Source organism: Cyprinus carpio, chromosome B9 (genome assembly GCF_018340385.1).
Source record: "Cyprinus carpio isolate SPL01 chromosome B9, ASM1834038v1, whole genome shotgun sequence".
Classification (NCBI taxonomy): Eukaryota; Metazoa; Chordata; class Actinopteri; order Cypriniformes; family Cyprinidae; genus Cyprinus; species Cyprinus carpio.
Genome location: NC_056605.1, coordinates 14008717 through 14027578, shown reverse-complemented (window position 1 = coordinate 14027578; position 18862 = coordinate 14008717). Strand labels below are relative to the sequence as shown.

At 36.0% G+C, this 18862-nt stretch overlaps 1 protein-coding gene and 1 long non-coding RNA gene across 3 annotated transcripts; one reads left to right on the top strand and one right to left on the bottom strand.

The window, feature by feature from the left end:
- Window positions 1–911: 911 nt before the first annotated feature.
- Window positions 912–17030, top strand: LOC109095965 (gap junction alpha-5 protein-like). 2 transcript variants are annotated; one of them, XM_042731057.1, is made up of 3 exons: window positions 912–1088; window positions 2754–2880; window positions 14011–17030. In XM_042731057.1, exon 3 carries the CDS (start codon window positions 14026–14028, stop codon window positions 15229–15231), a length of 1206 nt encoding a protein of 401 aa, XP_042586991.1. In that variant the 5' UTR covers window positions 912–1088; window positions 2754–2880; window positions 14011–14025; the 3' UTR covers window positions 15232–17030. The 2 variants fall into 2 exon arrangements, with proteins under 2 accessions (XP_042586991.1, XP_042586990.1); XM_042731056.1 differs by lacking the exon at window positions 912–1088 and having other exon boundaries at window positions 2536–2880.
- Window positions 7787–8213, bottom strand: LOC122138464. Its single transcript, XR_006155586.1, has 2 exons — window positions 8182–8213; window positions 7787–7855 (listed from the first exon to the last, which is right to left on the bottom strand). It is a non-coding gene; the product is annotated as an uncharacterized LOC122138464 (long non-coding RNA).
- Window positions 17031–18862: the final 1832 nt, after the last annotated feature.

Genomic DNA, 18862 nt, shown 5'->3' with positions numbered 1-18862 from the left:
TATGTGGGTCTGTGTGTATTATTTTATTTACTCAGATATTTTGTTTCCATACAGTGGAAGTCAATGGACTCCACTGTTGTTTGGTTCCTAAAATTCTTGGGAACAACAAAGAAGAAGGTAGTTTTTGAACAAGTTTTCATTTGTGGGTGAGCTATTCCTTTAAGTTCCAAGTTATATAGAGCACAACATAATTTTAAAACTACATTAAACATAACATGCAATTCTTTTTACTGTTAATTTATTTCAAATGTATTATATACTCAAATTGACTGAGAGCGATGTTATGTGCAGAGTTAGATGTGCCCAAATAAGAAATGACGTGTACATTTGACAGTAAAACAGATCCCTGATGGAAATTTTCATAAATTTTCCATTTTGATGGAAACGATGGTTACAATGGTATTAATTAAAGTAAGCAGTTCTTAAAATAGGTTAAGAGATTATTTCAAGAAAGCTTTCCATTTGCTTGTTTTTCCTTGCTTTCTATTTCTCTATGGCTCTTAATAAGTGAGTGATCTGTTAATGACACAAACATCATCAGCCCTTAGTAACCTTTGGTGTCCCTTACACCAAATTAGCATCATTGTCCACATTATGCTATTTATATATATATATATATATATATATATATATATATATATATATATATATATATATATATATATATATATATATATATATATACACACACACACACACACACACACACACACACACACACACACACACACAGAGAGAGAGAGACACAAACACACATGGACCCAGCAGCAAGAAGTACTCAAATACCACACAGACACGTGCACACACACACAAACACACACAGACCCTTGAGCAAGGAGGAATGAAACCTAAAAGATTGCCATTATATAAAGCTGACATACATCTTCCGGCTCTCAGCCGATGAGCAGCAGAAGCAATGAAAGAGAAGTGAAGAGAGAGAGGGGTTATAGCTCAGGCTTCTGTTTAAATTAGTCTCTGTGAAGTTGGTTAAATTTAATTCTCACTTGGATACAGTAGCCTAATAAGACTGTGTGATGGAGACAGAAAAGGACACATGAATGAAGAGGAAAAAGGGATCATGTAATCAGGTACAAGATTTTATTATCCTATATATACTGATCCAATAATTGTTGCTACATTGAATTCTGAATTGATTAGCTCATGAAGAAAAAACTACTACACTTGTACATTTTCTGTAGATAATGTGAGTGTTAAACTCACAAGCAGGATGTTAGGATGTTGTGGTAATTGCTAGTGTTGCTATGTTACTCAATGCCCATTTTGTGAGTTAGGTGCCAATAACTTCAGCTTTAATTATTTATACTCATAATTATTTGCCAACCTAGGCCTCTACCTACATTTTAGACATCCAAAAACATATACAACTCCAAAAAGTTCACACACAATAAACTTCAGACTTCCAGTTGAAATGTCAACTAGTGGCAGTAAAACATCAACAAATATTATTCTTTCCCACACATGTTATGATTACCGGGCAGATTATCAATAACTAAACTCTTATTTTCGCAAGGCTCCTTGCACAATAATATGACCTCAAAACACGTTTTGTCTGATTTGAAAATCAGTATGTTTTGACATTTACATCCCATACCCAACTCAGTACGTATAATTTTTCTGATGTAGTAAACTTGCTCAGTAGTTCACCTGGTGCGGTGGAGTGCTTGTGAATAAGTCCCGTGAAACACACACCATGATAAAAGACACTTTTGGTTGATTTATCGGAGTGCTTAGTATAGGTGGTAATGGTATATTGTTTTGCAAATGCAATAGAGTATTAACCTTTTAATGCCATTCGCTGAACATTTAATGCCCGAATTGCCGCAATACCTACAACAACCAACGCAATAAAATGATAATCTCAAGTTTCAGTTGATTTTAGTTTAAAAAAAAATAATTTGTATTTACATCACCCATTCATATGGTTATTTGTAGAATAAAGCATTCAATCGATCATTTGCTTTGTCATTTACCCACCCTCAAGACCATTTTTCCTCCCTTTTTAATATGAAATTTAAAATGTTCAAAATATCACACAGTGATATCTGGTTCAGTTGAAATTTTAATTTAATTTGAACTAGTGTGCCTTTGCATTTTAAATAAAAACTGCACTACAAAGCTATTACATCATGCAATTATAAATATATACATAGAGAAACAGAGAAGCGGGGGGGAGACCTAGTCATAGTTTACGTGTGGAAGTGCATGTATGTTGCAGATATGCTTGTTTGGTTGTTGCATGAAAAGGTTTATTGATCAGGGCAGGGGGTAAAACTTCAAACTTTAACAAGCACATATAGTGACACATCACCAACGCATCACATCACCAACAAACAGCCTGAGAAGAACAGCCATTGTTTTCTATTACAATCTGACTTCCTCTCTTTACACGGTGGTATTCTTCTCACCAAAATAGAGTGCCACCAAGTGCATTCTGATGGGGGAGCGGGTGGGGTGCTGTAGATTGGGATGGGGGGGGGCAACTAGACAGAGAGGGAGGGAGGGACAGAGGAAGAGAGGGGAGGAGGAAAAGGAAGAGTGGAGGGGGATTTGAAACACTCCCTGAGATGGTCCAGTATTTCTCAGAGTGTCCCACGCTTGTGCTCTATTCCCACAGTGAGACGGGCACAAGAGGGCCTGTGCTGTATATGAACTCCAGAAATTGCTCGAGTGTTTTCTAAAGAGCTACACTGCCTTTTTTCTCCATTGCTCAGTATATCCCCACTGTCATACAGACACCAGAGCTGCGCTACATCCACAGGACCCCCGGGCCACAGAATAACAGCCCACTCATTCATCTGAAGAGGACAAGACCACAGAAGACTCAACCAAAGACAGTCTCATAAGTCAGAAGTCAGACAGGTAATTAACTTCTATGCATCACTTTAATTGTTTAAGAGATCTGTGGGTCAAATAAGACTTTTTTATTTCTTTTATTTATTTCCATTATTTTGAGGTTTAGTGCTGAATTTTGTAATTAAAAAATAAACAGAGATCATTTGGTACTTTTATTATTTATTTAATGTTAAAATATCAATATTTAAAATAATATGTAAATATTACAATATGAAATAATTTTGAGATACTGTTTGAATATTGTTTTTTTTTTTTTTTTTTTTTTTTTTTTACAATGTCACAAATAATCATTTTGAATCAAATCTCATTTGCACATTATGACATCACTTTTGTCATTCTAAAGGATTATGATTCTATGGTACTTTGGCCAAAGACTATTTTAATGACTGACTGATTGTCTAGTCTATTCTAAGTACAAAAGTGAATTAGATCACCTGTTCTGTGATTGCAGTTAGTTTTACTTATATAACTATAATTCCCCACTTAACCTACACTTACAAATATATTAATGTTAAATTAAATTAAATATCAAACCAAGTTGCAACTACAAACAAATGATGCTAAGGGGATGCTAATCCCCTAATTTTTGTTTAAAACCCAAGCTTTTTTTATTTTGTGAAATATTTTCTTTAAAAGTGAAAATTCTGTTGGTCTTGGTTTGCTGTTTTGTTTCTTAATGCAGTGGCATTCATACATTTATAAGTGTGGCTTGAGAGTCCAAATACATTTTAAGAGTCGTCACTGTATGTTAAATATATTCTATATCTTTCATATGCAAATAACAAAGTACAAAAGCCCTGTATGTGATGTCAAGTGGTGTCTGTCTTGATTAATAAGACCAGTACAGTTGCTTTGACAGTGAAGAGAGAAACAGAACCACCATGTAAGGAAACACATCACCCTGTTAGCAGCCTGACAAACAGAGAAAGGACTGCCTTCATGACCCATATGAGGGATCCCACTGGATAGCAGGTGTTGATATGTGCGGGTGTCTTTTTATAATGGGGTTCTGCATTGGGCTGAGTAAGGCGAGGGGTATTCTCACTTCACATGGCTAAACTCAGAGTCTCATCCTTGACCTCTCTATCCATTAAAGTGGCCTGTGTCAGTCCTGGAATGCCTGGCTTAAACAATAGTTTCTGTCCTTTGTTTCTTAAAGCATGCATTTTGCATTGGTATGCAAGTTCAAGTCCGGTAACACAAGTGCATATACACATTTAGACTTTAACTGGAAATGATGATAGTTCACTTTGTCCAGTTATTGTGTCTTCAAAGTGTACATGAATATTTAATGAAGTAAATGCAGAGGCAGGTTATGATTGTTTGTAATGTTTTAACAATTTTTTTTTCATGTATTTGGATTTAATCAATCAAAAACACAGTAAAAACAGTAATATCATGAAATATTATTACAATAAAGTAGCTGTTTTCTGTTTTAATATATTTTACATTTTAATTTATTTCTGTGATGGAAAGTTGGTTTTCAACAGCCATTACTGTAGTCTTCAGTGTCACATAATCCTTCAGAAATCATTCTTTCTAATTTTTATTCAAATATGCTGATATCAAATAGTCTGAGCTCAAGAAATAGTTCTTCTTATTAGTAATGCTGAAAACAGTTGTTCTGCTTTTTCAGGCTTCTTTGATGAATAGTTTAAAAGAACAACATTTATTTGAAACAGAAATCTTTTTTAACCTTATAAATGTTTTACTGTCTTTACATTTAAAGTGTAAATTTCTGCCAATAGCTTTATCATTAATTTATTCATATATGCAATTTTATGATCCCTCTTATTAAAAAAAAAAAAGATAAACCATGCAGATTCTGCAGAGGATAAACTTAGAACTATTAACCAGAGTGTTTGTCTTTGTGTCTTGCCTAGTTTACATTTCTGGTATATTGGGACAAAGATATGACTACAGTCTGTGGTGTCATGATGATTCTGGTAGTCCTTGACATCAGGTTGAGGGGAAAGGGCTTAAATAAATATTTATTCAGAGTTAAGGGGTTGGTCTCATGCGTGGGCATTGCAGAGCCTCTTATGGTGTGAGTATCGGTGTGCCCGCAGCAACATGATCACTTTGAGGAAAACCAGTGTGCCATCACTTGCCAACAGTGCCTGGCACTTTTGTGAATTGCTACTAGACTGTTTCAAAAGTGTTGTGGCAATGTTCCCAGCTTGTTAAACTGATGAAAATGGGAGTGTGAGGCTGCATGTTATTCTAAGTTTATTTTTGTTATTGAATGTTTGACAGTGGCTTACAGTCATAAAGAATAGACGAAGAATCCTTGAGGGCTAAGGGAAGCTCTGATGTTTCCTAACAAACAATTTAAAAGAAGCTTAAGAAGAGTTCTGAAAGGTTTCTCAGATCCTGATGCATAAGCACCCTTTCATTTGAACTAAATAAAATTAAAAAAAAGAGCCTGAAAATCAATGTTTTACACAAGTCACTGATTTATTAATATAAATCATGTCTCTATTTTCTTGCTTTACATTTAAACCCATAAATTAAATATCTATCGACTGATCGACCTATTTATCTATCTAGTTTACATAAATTATTACATTATTAAGTAATTATCAGAAGCAAAAAACAGATAAATATTAAATATTAATAGTAAATGAATATAATAATGAATAACAATGTCAAATTCAAGATACATTGGTTTTGTGTATTGAAGGGTAAATGTTTCTTAATTTAACCAGCTAACAATAGTGTGTGAGTATATACATTAAAGGCCCTTTAAGGCCAATAACCAATGTCAGCTCTTTCCTTCCACAAACAGAAAATCATATGAGAGCAGGTGAAAGTTCTTCCTGCCTGTCATTCATCTCACCAACCTGTGTATGCACTCTGAAGTCCCATTGTTTGCTATCTTCAAGAAATACAGCGATCTTTGACCTCTAATAATACCTCATGATAAGAGTTTTGTAGTTTTATGATTCTGTGCATTAACCAGATGCAAAAAAATTCAGCACAAATTAACTCTTATCTCATGTCGTTCTTTTGCTCTGTTTGGGAAAGAAAACACCCTTGCACTTGTAGACCCTAAGAGACTTGTTTCCTATAAAGGAAATCATATTGTTTGAAATTGCTTCCTAAGAGAAGAAGAAAAGGAAGATGGAAAAAAAAAGGAAAATGGAGAGACAAAATGAAAAAGAGAGAGCACACTGGCGACAGAGATCGCCCAGTCAGTGTGACTCAGACGGATATTTCCGTCCTCATTCTGTTTTTTCTGTTTTCTTTTTTGCATGTCTAAGATTCCGTTCCCACCGATGCCATTCTGAACAGCCTTTGCCAACATAACATATGCACACGAGTTTGTGGAGTTCCTGTAACTGATTGACTGTCACTTCCAAAGCATCTGGTGTGAGACTGTGCCACTGCCACATAAAAAACACCTTTGAGACGGCATGCATTAGCAACATCATAACTGAACAAGAAAATGCTGAATTTCTTAGGAACCAGACTGCACATTTGATAAATGTGGATGTGCCCGTATAAACGAAACTCATTATGTAAGACAAACTAGCACTTTATATGCCAGAAGAAGTGCTTTGCTGTACATAGGGTCAAAGGGATAGTTCACCCAAAAATGAAAGTTCTGACATTAATTACTCATCCTCATGTCGTTCCAAACTCGTAAGACCTCCGTTCATCTTCAGAACACAAATTACCTTGTACGTGGACTATTTTAACAATGTCCTTACTACCTTTCTGGGCCTTGAACTTGATAGTTCCCTTGCTGTCTATGCAGGATCAGAAAGCACTCTGATTTCATCAAAAATATATTAATTTGTGTTCCAAAGATCAAAGAAGGTTGACACGAGGATGAGTAATTAATGACAGAATTTTCATTTTTGGGTGAACTATTCCTTTAAAGACAGCTAATTGAATATCCTCTTTGCTTTCGATACATTTTCATAATTAGATTTGACACATAGTAAGATTTCATTTAGATTTCAGTCAGCTGCTCACTGCCCTTTTCTTCAGTAGCTAATTTAAAGACCAGAACCTGACATGATCAGGAAATGTATCAGGTTAAAATTCATGTCTCAAGTACATTTGGGACAATTTAACAAAACTTACTAAGAAATATAAACTTCCAGGTATATAATTCACAAAAGATAAGTGAAAAAACTCAAGATGGTAAAAAAATAAAAAATAAATTAATTTATATATATATATTATATATATATATATATATATATATATATATATATATATATATATTAATTAATTATAGTGACAAAATTAGCTTCTTTATACTATAAAATCCAGTTATTTCATTAGTGCCCACTTATTTAATTGTCTCACTAAATACTAATAAGACATTTTGACTATTTTAGTAGGAGGGCCTCTGCTCAAATCTGTCTGTCCTTATTTGGCCATTCTACAGGAGACCAGCAAGACCGGTACTAGCAAAACAGGGTTTGGTACAGGATGGGTGTGAGAGCACAGGCAGGCACAGACCCATACACACACATACACTTTAAAAGGTAACTCTCTAGTGTGGCCGCAGTTGTGCTTCATAAAACATTTGAGGTTTAATGGATATTCGAGTGACAACATCCTGTAAATAGCATTAAATCGAAAGCCCTTTCCGAGGTAATCTTAACTGGTGCTAAAGAAAACAACTAAAACAGGCACATGCAGACCCTAAGAAAAGATCAATGTGCGTGTCAGAGAATAAAACACATAACACACTTTCTCATTGTTTTTACACCTTTTAAGCTGTTTGATCAATTGTATCAATTTCATTTAGAACTAATCGTTTAAGAGAAAAGCAAGCTCCTTTACGGAATGAGTGATTTATTTAAAGGGAGATTGACGTGGCTGGACTGGCATTCACAGAAATGAGGCAGTGCTCACTGTAGCGGCCCCTCGGATATATTGATCAAGACGCAGAGAGTTTCAAACGGGTGTCAATTTATTTCTTCCTCTCAACGAGCACCATGCACCATGAACACCGTGAAAACTACAGAATAAACAGAAGAAATACAAAATGCTTCTATGTAGTTTCACAAATAATTCGCACATTAATCATGTTCACATATTATTACAATCATTTTAACAAAATGACCAATATGAAATATGAAATGTGTTTTTAAGCCTTCCTGACAAATGAAATATCACATGCTTCTTTTAAATGAAACAATATATTATAATTGTTTACAGAAATAATGTTTTTATATTTATGACATGTGCAATAAACCCATAAACAAATGAAGTATTGACATTCTCTTTTCCATAAACAATATCCCTTCTGATAATAATACAAACTCCACCCAGTTTCCTTCATACCTCATTCCGCTTCTCCAAGGGCGCTAATCAAAAGAGTTTTTCTGCCATCAGCTACCATGCTCTCTAGCTCGACACACCCTCACAGTTCGGAGCTCTTAGAAATAACATGTACGAGCAATACAAAAATAATAAAGTAAATCACAATGTAAACTCTTTCTTTACAAGATTCACATGGATGAACATGATAAATAACTAAAGTGGTTACAAGTTTTTACCGTTCTTCCGACGATACGTGAACACCACATTGTGAAGAGAGAGTAGCGGAAGTCTAGCGTCACAAAAAAAACCATCCGAAGAAAAACGGCGCTTTTCAAAATAAAAGCGGAACAGACAAAGTGACACTGTAGAACTATAATGTCTTAACATATAAATATAAAATGTTATATATGTTATAAACTGTGTAGGAGAAAATGAATGCGATTTATAAGACATTTACACTCACTGATGTTATTTTGGGAAGCAGAGCAACACTGGACAGTAGGGCTGTGCAAAAAATCGAATACGATTTTCATGCGCATCTCTTCAGTAAAGACGCTCCTGTAATTAGTAGTATATCTCCAGCACGTGCGTTAAGATCAGGGTTGCCAGGTTTTCACAACAAATCCTGCCCAGTTGCTTTTCAAAACTAGTCCAAAACTAACACAATCGCGTTTCCAGGAGGTTCCCCGATAAAAATTGCATCCCAGGGTTAAAATATACGTTTTTTGTCAGGGTTGCCCTGGTAATATTCACATTTTAGGGGCTAAATATCACGTTATTGGTATTGGGGTCGCTTCAAACCCGCGGACATGAAAAACAACCGCAGACTTGGTAACACTGGTTCAGGTGGAGCGGCATTTACTACACAGAGCCGTAGTCCACCGACAAGCTACACAAAATCGCTTCCAAAATCGAGAAAGAAACGCCTGCGATTTTAAAATCGATTTTGTGTAGATTATCAGTGAATTACAGCTCTGTGTAGTAAATGCCAACCAGTGTTGCCAAGTCTGCGGTTGTTTTTCATGTTCGCGGGTTGAAGCGACCCCAATACCAATAATGTGATATTTAGCACCTAAAATGTGAATATTACCAGGGCAACCCTGACCAAAAACTTATATTTTAACCCCGGGATGCAATTTTTATCGGGGAACCTCCTGGAAACGCGATTGGGTTAGTTTTGGACTAGTTTTGAGAAACAACTGGGCAGGATTTGTTGTGAAAACCTGGCAACCCTGATCTGAACGCACGTGCTGGAGATCTACTACTACTAATTACAGGAGCGTCTTTACTGAAGAGATGCGCATGAAAATCGTATTCGATTTTTTGCACAGCCCTACTGGACAGTGTTAATGTTAGTGTCTAAGATTAATACACCTGAGCTCATGTTTGAGAAATAGAGAGGAAACTTTTGAAGAAGTTTATTCTGAGTATTTACTTCATTTATATCATATGATGCTGCTAAAAAGAACATTATTTGGTGTAATGAAATGTGTTTATGCAGTTTAAGTTTCAAAAAACACATTATTTTCCACATACTGTACATTATTGTTTCTCCTCTATGCCCCGCCTTTCTGCAACGTGTCGATTTTTACAAAACTCATCGGTCTGAAAAGCAAGGTGTGCTCTGATTGGCCAGCTATCCAGTGCTTTGTGATTGGCTGAATACTTCTAGTGTGTGATGAAAATGTTACGCCCCTTAACATACTGTGATGCGTGTCCCTGTCAGAACACCTGCGCCACAAGAAAAAAAACAATAAAACCCATTACAAACAAAACATTTGTTGCATCAAGTGGGGACATAATTATGGATTATAATGACGTATACTGTGTTTTTACGCATTGCATTGTATCGCACCACGTAAACAAAACAATGTCTGCATTTGTGATCAGAGAAACGACAAACAACAAGCTCTATTATACACCAGCGGTTCTCAATTCCAGTCCTCTTTCCCCCCAGCTCTGCATATTTTGCATGTCTCTCCTTAACGCACCTGATTCAGTTAATCAGCTCATTAGAAGTGAGCTCCGTGCATTAACTGTGTTCCCATTGACATGGTCCCTACACAGTGTTCATTGCTCCCTACTCCCTGAGCAGGGGAAATCTGTGGAACATTCATTCACAGATTTGCGCTGCGCAACGTCTTCATACACAGACAAGTGTGACATCATATACCTCTGTAAATAAATACAATTTAAATTTGCGTCTCGCACACTTCAATGCACTTTGAATGGAACATATAAGTTCACTTCGAACTGGAATTATGGTAGAATAACCTGTGATGTCCACTTCGCAGGGTACTTATGTTAGAATAGAACAAACATCTGAAGCCATAAGAGAAACAAACAAAATATGCAGAGCAGGGGGGCGCGAGGACTGGAATTGAGAACTGCTACTCTACACTTCTCAAAACTCACGTTTGAATCATCAGTGGCAAATCTTTTACATATGTAAACGTACTTACAGACTGTGAGTCAGAACAGCCGGCACTGTTGTCTTCACTCCCAGGATCAGGAAACAGTCCTCCATAAAATGTGCTGCACACTAAATATTATATAACTGTTCAGGAACAGTGTTGTAAATACAAACCTTTACCACTGATTTCTAGTTGTGTCCTCTTTTGGAAGGCCGAACAAAGTATTTTTGCTTTCACAAGCATCTTAACAACATGGCGCCGGCGGCAACAGCGAGAATTAAACTTACGCCTTCTTTCTTTGCGTGAACATTTGGGCGGCGTTATGCAAATCTTCCCACATTGTGACGTAGACATATGGGGGCCTGTTTGAACGAGCTGTTTTAGGGGGGGTGTATATATACACATATATACATACACACACACATATATATACATATATACATATATATATATATATATATATATATATATATATGAATGCAAATTTTAGTTTTCACACACACACACACACACACACACACACACACACACTTTATTTTACATAAAAGCTGGTCTGGTTTCTCAGCCTGCCACATTTGTCTGAACTTGGAACACTGACCCCGTCATGTCGTTTGATTTGTCTCTGTGTTGAAAAGTTCAGTTAGTCCATGCAGCATCCTAATAGCTTCATCACTCATACAGAAACAAAAACAGAAGCACAAAGGCACACACGTGATGTAGCTGGCAGACATCTGTATTGTGGTAAAATGATCACCCTATCTAGGCCTGGACAGGGTTATTCTGAGTGACAGTTCTCAGGGCCCTTGGCATCACCTTGCCCTGACCTACCCTGCCAAGACCACTGTTCCCGTCCTTCCCCAAAAACTGGGGCAGTCCAGATTAAAATTAACACAGTGGTCCCCTCTCAGGCCCTACTGTAAATATACAAAACACTATTGTCTGAAAATACAACATCATAAAATCTTTACGTTTACAAAAACAAAAGTCTTTCTAGATGCATTTGCATTTGACAGCAAGCACATTTTTCACAAAAAGAAGTTTGATAGGTTTTTAATAATAAACCAATAGATAACAATATCATTCAAAAGAAATTATATTATTTTTAGGTAGGCTATAATTACACTACTAGATGCCTTCAGTTCAGTTACTATTTGAAGAAAGGAAACATAATGTTAAGTTTTGGATTTAGCAATTTGTGTGACACTTAAAGACCCGTGAGGGAAGACTGCATTGCATTACTGCATTGTTTTTGATGCACACGTACACAAATGATATCCCTTTGATATATTAAAAAATACTGATTAATGAATGCAGCATTATAATCTCTCCAGTTACAGGTTTTTTTTATTCGCTTTGGTACTATTTTCACAAACAACCGTTACATTTTCAAAACTCTTAGTACTAATATCAAAATATAATCAAAAGTGCACTTTTTTCAAACATTTCAGCATATTTGCAATTGTCTTAGTACATACACACAATCACAAAGTATTCTTTTCATTACACAAAATAATTTTTTCATCTATATAAAGGTTTCATTAACACTAACTGCTTTTCATAATGCTCTATCAAACTTTTCATTTGCATGCCTTCTCATTCAGTTTCATACACTTGTATATTATTTAATCTAACTCATCTTAATGGTCAATCAGTGAATCGTTTGGTGCAGCTATAGATATAGATTCAATAGATAGCCTATAGTTTCTAAAGAACAATAAGTGATTTATCTTAGATCAGGGGTTTTAAACTCATTTGAGGTTGAGGGCTGGATCGGAGAAAATGTCCCCTTGTGCGGGCTGAATTACCTTTTGTTAAACCTCACAATTACATTAATATTAACCATACAAATGAATAAAAAAATTCTGGGAAAACTTTTTTTTAAAAGATGATGCTAGGTAATTTTAGGGATGTGCAATAATGAATTTTATTTATTTATTTATTTATTTTTTGATATGTGATAATTACCATATTTTGCAGAGTGTGTTTTTGAGATAGCACCTTGGTTGGTTTAAACCTGTCATGGATAAATAAATATGATACTAAAGCCACCAGTAGGTGGCAGCAATTCTCCGTCTTAATGAGGGATCCACTGACTCATTCATTCAAAACGGCTGATTCGTTTAGAAACGAAGCTAGTGATTGTCTTTATGAATGGGCCACTGAATCGTTGGCTGCATCCAAAAACTTAGGCAGCTGACTTGCTACCTCGCTGCCGTATGAGGCAATGACTTCACAAAAATCATCTCAGAAAAAATTCACGAAATTTATGAAATTGATGAAATTGATTTCGGACAGACTTCTGAGGCAACTTAACGGTTTAATGATCTGCAACAAAATAGAACACGTTTTTGTGATGACTAAACGAATATTTAATTACTATAATACTTTTATAAATAGGGTTAGTGTAGGGGCATAGAAAATACCATTTGTACAGTATGTTATAAAACCCATTACTCCTATGGAATGTCACAATAATGATAGGAATACCTGTGTGTGTGTGTGTGTGTGTGTGTGTGTACTTACCCACATTTTGGGGACAAACTGGTACCCAGAAGTGAGCAAAACCTGACAAAATCTGACACACACCCACACACACAACCCCTTTGTGGACATCCTCATTTGTAAAACTGTGTGTTTTGCGATTTGTAAACATACAGCAGGATACAAGGGAGAGGAACTATTTCTCTCCACATAATTATATATATATATATATATATATATATATATATATATATATATATATATATATATATATACATACTCACAAATTATTATTTTTTATTTAGTGAATAACAAATATACGAGCAGTAAAACTATGTCTAAACCGTTTTAACAAAAGAAAAATAAATAAATACATTTCCTAGAGAGAATAAACAATTTTTTTTACAAAAACTTTTTTTAGGGCAGGATTTAAAATAACATTACTTGTAAATAACAAAAAGCATGATTTCCTTGGAAAGAGACAAATTTCACTATATCCTTGTTCCTTTCTCCGTAGCATTTTGAATGGAAGCTAACAACATTGTGTCATTTGAATATCCATTCTGATTGGTCAGTTTATATGTGCATGGATTACAGTTTTTTTTCAACTGCTTACACACTAAATCTTTATTTTTCAACACTCAATCACCAAAACCACACACCAAATCTGCAAAACCATATGCCAATTCTCTGCCTTTGACTCAGTTTTCAATTTCATAAAGCACTTTTTGCAAAACGCAACACACAATTCTGTATGTAACACAAACACATGTAACATGAATTAATATTATAGCAAAGGTGTTTGCAAATGTTTGCTTTTGAGATGTGTTTCATTTTGCAAGAAATGTGAGGCATTTTGCATTTTGTGTGTGCAATTATTAGATTTATGTGTAAAGCCATACACATTTAATGGGTCAATATCAATGTTGATTTTCCTTCTTTTGCTCTCTCTTAGCATTAGTGTGGAGTAATGGGGGACTGGAGTCTCTTGGGTAATTTTCTGGAGGAGGTGCAGGAGCACTCCACATCAGTGGGGAAGGTGTGGTTGACTGTGCTGTTCATCTTCCGTATCCTGGTGCTGGGCACTGCGGCGGAATCATCATGGGGTGACGAGCAGTCTGACTTCATGTGTGACACATTACAACCCGGTTGCACCAATGTCTGTTATGACCGAGCTTTCCCCATTGCCCATATCCGCTACTGGGTGCTGCAGATTGTCTTTGTATCAACACCGTCCCTCATCTACATGGGCCACGCCATGCATATCGTTCGCATGGAGGAGAAGAAGAAACGGAAGGAGCAGGAGGAGAAGGGTGAGGAGGGCAAAGAAGAGAAGCAATATTTGGAACAGAATGAGAAAGCCGAAGACACAAAGACAAAGATCCACCTAAAGGGGGCGCTACTGCAGACGTACGTCCTGAGTATTATGATCCGCTTGGTCATGGAAGTGACCTTCATTGTTATCCAGTACATGATGTATGGAATCTTCCTGAATGCTCTGTATCCTTGTGACATGTCACCTTGTCCCAACCGTGTGAATTGTTACATGTCCCGTCCAACTGAGAAAAACGTCTTTATTGTGTTTATGCTGGTGGTGGCGGCTGTTTCACTGTTTCTGAGTGTGCTAGAACTGTACCACCTTGCATGGAAACAGTGCAAGCTATGCCTTCGACAATATGCTGACAAACACGCCAATGATGTCAATGGCAAAAACACCAAAGTTGGTTCTATAGTCCTACACAGCAAGGCAAGTATTCCAATGGATCTGCCTGAGACGGCTCAGCCACATCCCTCCCAAACCTGCACCCCACCCCCAGATTTCAACCAGTGCCTAGCATCAAGCCAAGGTCCAACATCACCCCCGCATCTTCAACACCACCATCTTCATCACATCCATAAAACCTGTCAGCCCTTCACCAACCGCCTGGCCCACCAGCAGAACTCTGTCAACATGGCCACTGAGCGGCATCATCAAAGCCACAATGATCTTGAGCCGGCTGTGGACTTCCTGCAGATGAGCTACGAGAGCCCTGAGGTCCAAGTACTGGGTGAGATAACACCCAGCGCCCCCTCCACACCATCCTCCCAACCAGGCTGCTTCAGAGACAAGCGCCGACTTAGCAAGACTAGTGGAACTAGTAGTAACCGAGTCAAACCAGGTGATCTGGCCGTGTAGGTTGGGTTAAAGAACCGTCCCGGAGGATAAGAAGCTGGGAGTGTGAACTAGCCTTAAGATGAGAGATATGGATGCGAGGGGTGTGCATGCGCTTGTGTGTATGATTATTCTTGTGTGTTGGTACTATATGGAATATTTCACTTATTTGTGACAAGAAAGGCTTTAATATCAACATGAATCAGAGGATAATAGGAATGTGTAGGGCAGAGAATCTGTATCAGAGCATTTAATATGGTTTCACTGAAACTGTTGTTGTAAGTGTATGTAGATTTTTAGGGTGGATGAAATAATCCTGAATAAAAGGGTGTCGATATATTTAGATGGATGGATGGATGGAAGATGAAAGGACTATGAAAATAACTGCAAAATGTACAAGATAGTGCAGGGTAGTATTGCACACTGATAAGGTTCATATAAGAAAAATAATTTTGATTTAGTTCTTAGTTTTTTTGCAATTCAGAACACTCCAATCAAACACTTTTTGAGCCAAAAAGCAATAAAGCACTTATATCTTATAAAAGATCAATGCAAAAAAAGTTATAAATAAACAGAAAAAAACATGCCATGCTGTATGTGTGATGATTTTAGCTATAAATGACTATAGTATTTATCTGATATGCTACAATTTTACTAAAATATATGTGAAATAAATAACAGAATTCTATGAAGTATCCTTTTATACTTTATATTTTGATCAACCTATCACTGATGCAAATATGTGTGAATTATTAACACACAACTTATTTGTTACAGTAGTGAGCCTATAATGAGATATGAAAACAGAGAAACTTTCAAATCAGTTTGATATTTAGTTTATTATTGAAGATTTGGCAAAAAAGGCAAAAAAAACAACAAAAAAAAAAAACATGTAGGCCAATTGAAAGTGCCTTGAAAAGAGTATATCAAAAAGAAAAGATGCCAAGAGCAATCACAGCTTAATAAAATATCATCATTTGATATAGCATACACAATTGCATTAATAGTCTGAAAACAATCGTTTTTATTAATGGTAAGCAGGGTTTGTATTTATCAAAGCATGCACTTTATTACACTAATGTCATCAAATCTCATAAAGTGTCAATGAAATTATCTGTCAGTGTTCCATTCAGAAAGATGATTTACTGTCACTGACCTTTCCAAACATTGTTTAGCCTTCTTACCAAGTCATCTCGATTTCTTTTTGTGTTATACTTAATCTTGTAATAGTGTATGGAGTTTTTACAATTAAAAACAATTTTATTACAAATGTATGAGTTGGTCTAGGTAATCCTTCTTTCACAGTTAATGACATCTAAGCTTTATTTCACTTCATTTTTCACATTTGATTGCGGCCAAACAGTGTCTTCTCTGATCTGTTTACAGCACACAATAAAAATATCCCAGCACTCATAAAGCATGCGTGACAATTTTTTTTCCCCATTATAAAATTAATCCAGCACTCGTTGTCGACTCTGTTGCTGTGTCAGAAATCACTCACTTGTTCACTGATTCTATAATTTCCATAGTGCCTGGAAGTTGAGTGCAATATATCAACAAGGAGTGAATGAAATAAAGTGAAGAATTCACTGACATATTACACACACGGTGCGTCACAGACCTGATGTTGTCAGAAACAACAACTGCCACATACACACTTTCTTCAGAAATAAATAACAGTCATAGATAGTGACTTATGTAATTGTACCTAAATTACAGCTTTGTAGTAATTATTATTAACTAAGAATTTACAAAACTATTGCCTGTAATAGAAAATTAAACTACAGGTTACAAAATCAGGAAAACATAAAAATGACAGTGTGAAGGGCTTTGGATTTTCTGTATGGAGGGTACTTTGTATTGGTCCTTAACACCTTTATCAAAGATGTGATGATCAAATAAAACACCTTTATACTTTGTAGTAAAGAAAAACTCTGTGATGAAAATGCATGTACAAAGAAAGAGAAATCCTTCTAGAACAATTGTGTGTGTGCACTGAAGAGATAAGAATGGTTAAAGTATTTGTGTTCATAATAATAAATCATTAAAAACTCTCTTAAAGAATAAACAAATCGATAAGTGTACATTTTTGTAGCCTATTTCTGTATGTAGGCCTACTGTATTTATTTTTAATATCTTTAAGACTTATGTTACACGGGGCAACTTTTTGAGCAATTTTGCCGGGAAACTTTTTTTGAGTAATGTTGCTTGGGCACTTTCCCAAAATGGGTAATACATTTCTATCTGAATACTTCAGATCAGTCGTGGCCCCTGTGCATCACCTGGTTGCCTGCTGAAGGCAGCATTGCCCAAGTTGCCCTGTACCTCATCAGACTCGCTGTCCTGTTCAAGGAACTTTTTACAATGATCATGTGCGTTTGTTTAGCGCCATCAGCCGACCATTATAATGAAAAAAATCTTTAAAGAATATATATATTTTTTTCTCGTGTATTAAATTCAGACATAATATTCGACCACAGCTGTTTGATTTTTTTCCGTTTAGGCTATTGCTTAAATGCTTTTACAAGCCTGCCCGTGTTACGACCTTTTTAATTTGTGCTTTTTCCATATTGCTGTTGAAAAGTTGTGCAATAGCTCGTTTTTGCCTCTCTGTGGCCTAGATGAAAATGACACTTACCTAGAACTGAACATATCGTGAAGCACCACAAAAATAAATAAATAAATACCCTTATTTTTGTTATGTTTTAAAATGTTTTGTTTCTCTTATGCATGAGTGCAGATGATGTTGCAGACAGAATTCTGTTGCATGCAAGTATAAAAAAAAGTTCAAATCTCACCTATTTTGTAGGTTTGAAGTAGTCTGATAGTAAAATAAGGCGTTAACGGTACAACCGCGTTATAGGTATAATATGGGTTAACTAAGGAAACTAATGTGTTAAACACACACACACACACACACACACACACACACAAAGTGGGTGTGTACACGAAATCCAGGAGGAGAACCATGCTCAACAGGTTGATGAGAGGCCTGTTGTGGCTGGTGAGGTTGCTGATGGCAGTGGTGCAAGAATAGAGGAGAAAACAAGAAAGAGGAAGAGGTTTTGGAGGTGGCGCTCTAGAAGAAAAAAGTATGACATTGTACAGGCTGAGAAGCTGCAGATGGCAGGAATGGAAACATTCTGGAGACGTACTTATGGTAAAATAATATTTTATTTTTTAAAATGTTTGTAGATATTCAGGAAACATGCCAAGTTTGCGTACTTGTTTCTCTCGAAAAAACAAAACAAAAATAAAACAAAGCTAGAGTCAGTTGTTCTACATGGAAATATGTGTTCAGTGTCATAATCTCTGTTTTTGTTTTGGTGAAATTGATCTGGATAGCTTTCTAATTAGGTGTCACTGTTAAGATCGGAAACAAATTTATTTAAATCGCTTAAAAAAAAAGAAGAGTTTTCAAGACACCAAGTAGCCTAAAAAGTGCTAAATGAAGAAACCCTAAAATAAAAGCAATAAGCCCCAAGCAGCCGTGGTTTACAGTGAATTCAATGTACACCACGGCTTCACGGGGCTTATTGCTTTTATAAAACGGTTATACCATATATGTAGCAAGGTTTCACAAAATAAAAAAAAGCTAATAAAATGTAATGATATTAATAAAAACATTATTCTTCCACCTAACAATGTAGTTCCT

What these genes read in the sequence shown, in the direction of transcription:
- LOC109095965 (XM_042731057.1), top strand. Translation starts at nt 14,026, where the DNA reads ATGGGGGACTGGAGTCTCTTGGGTAATTTTCTGGAGGAGGTGCAGGAG.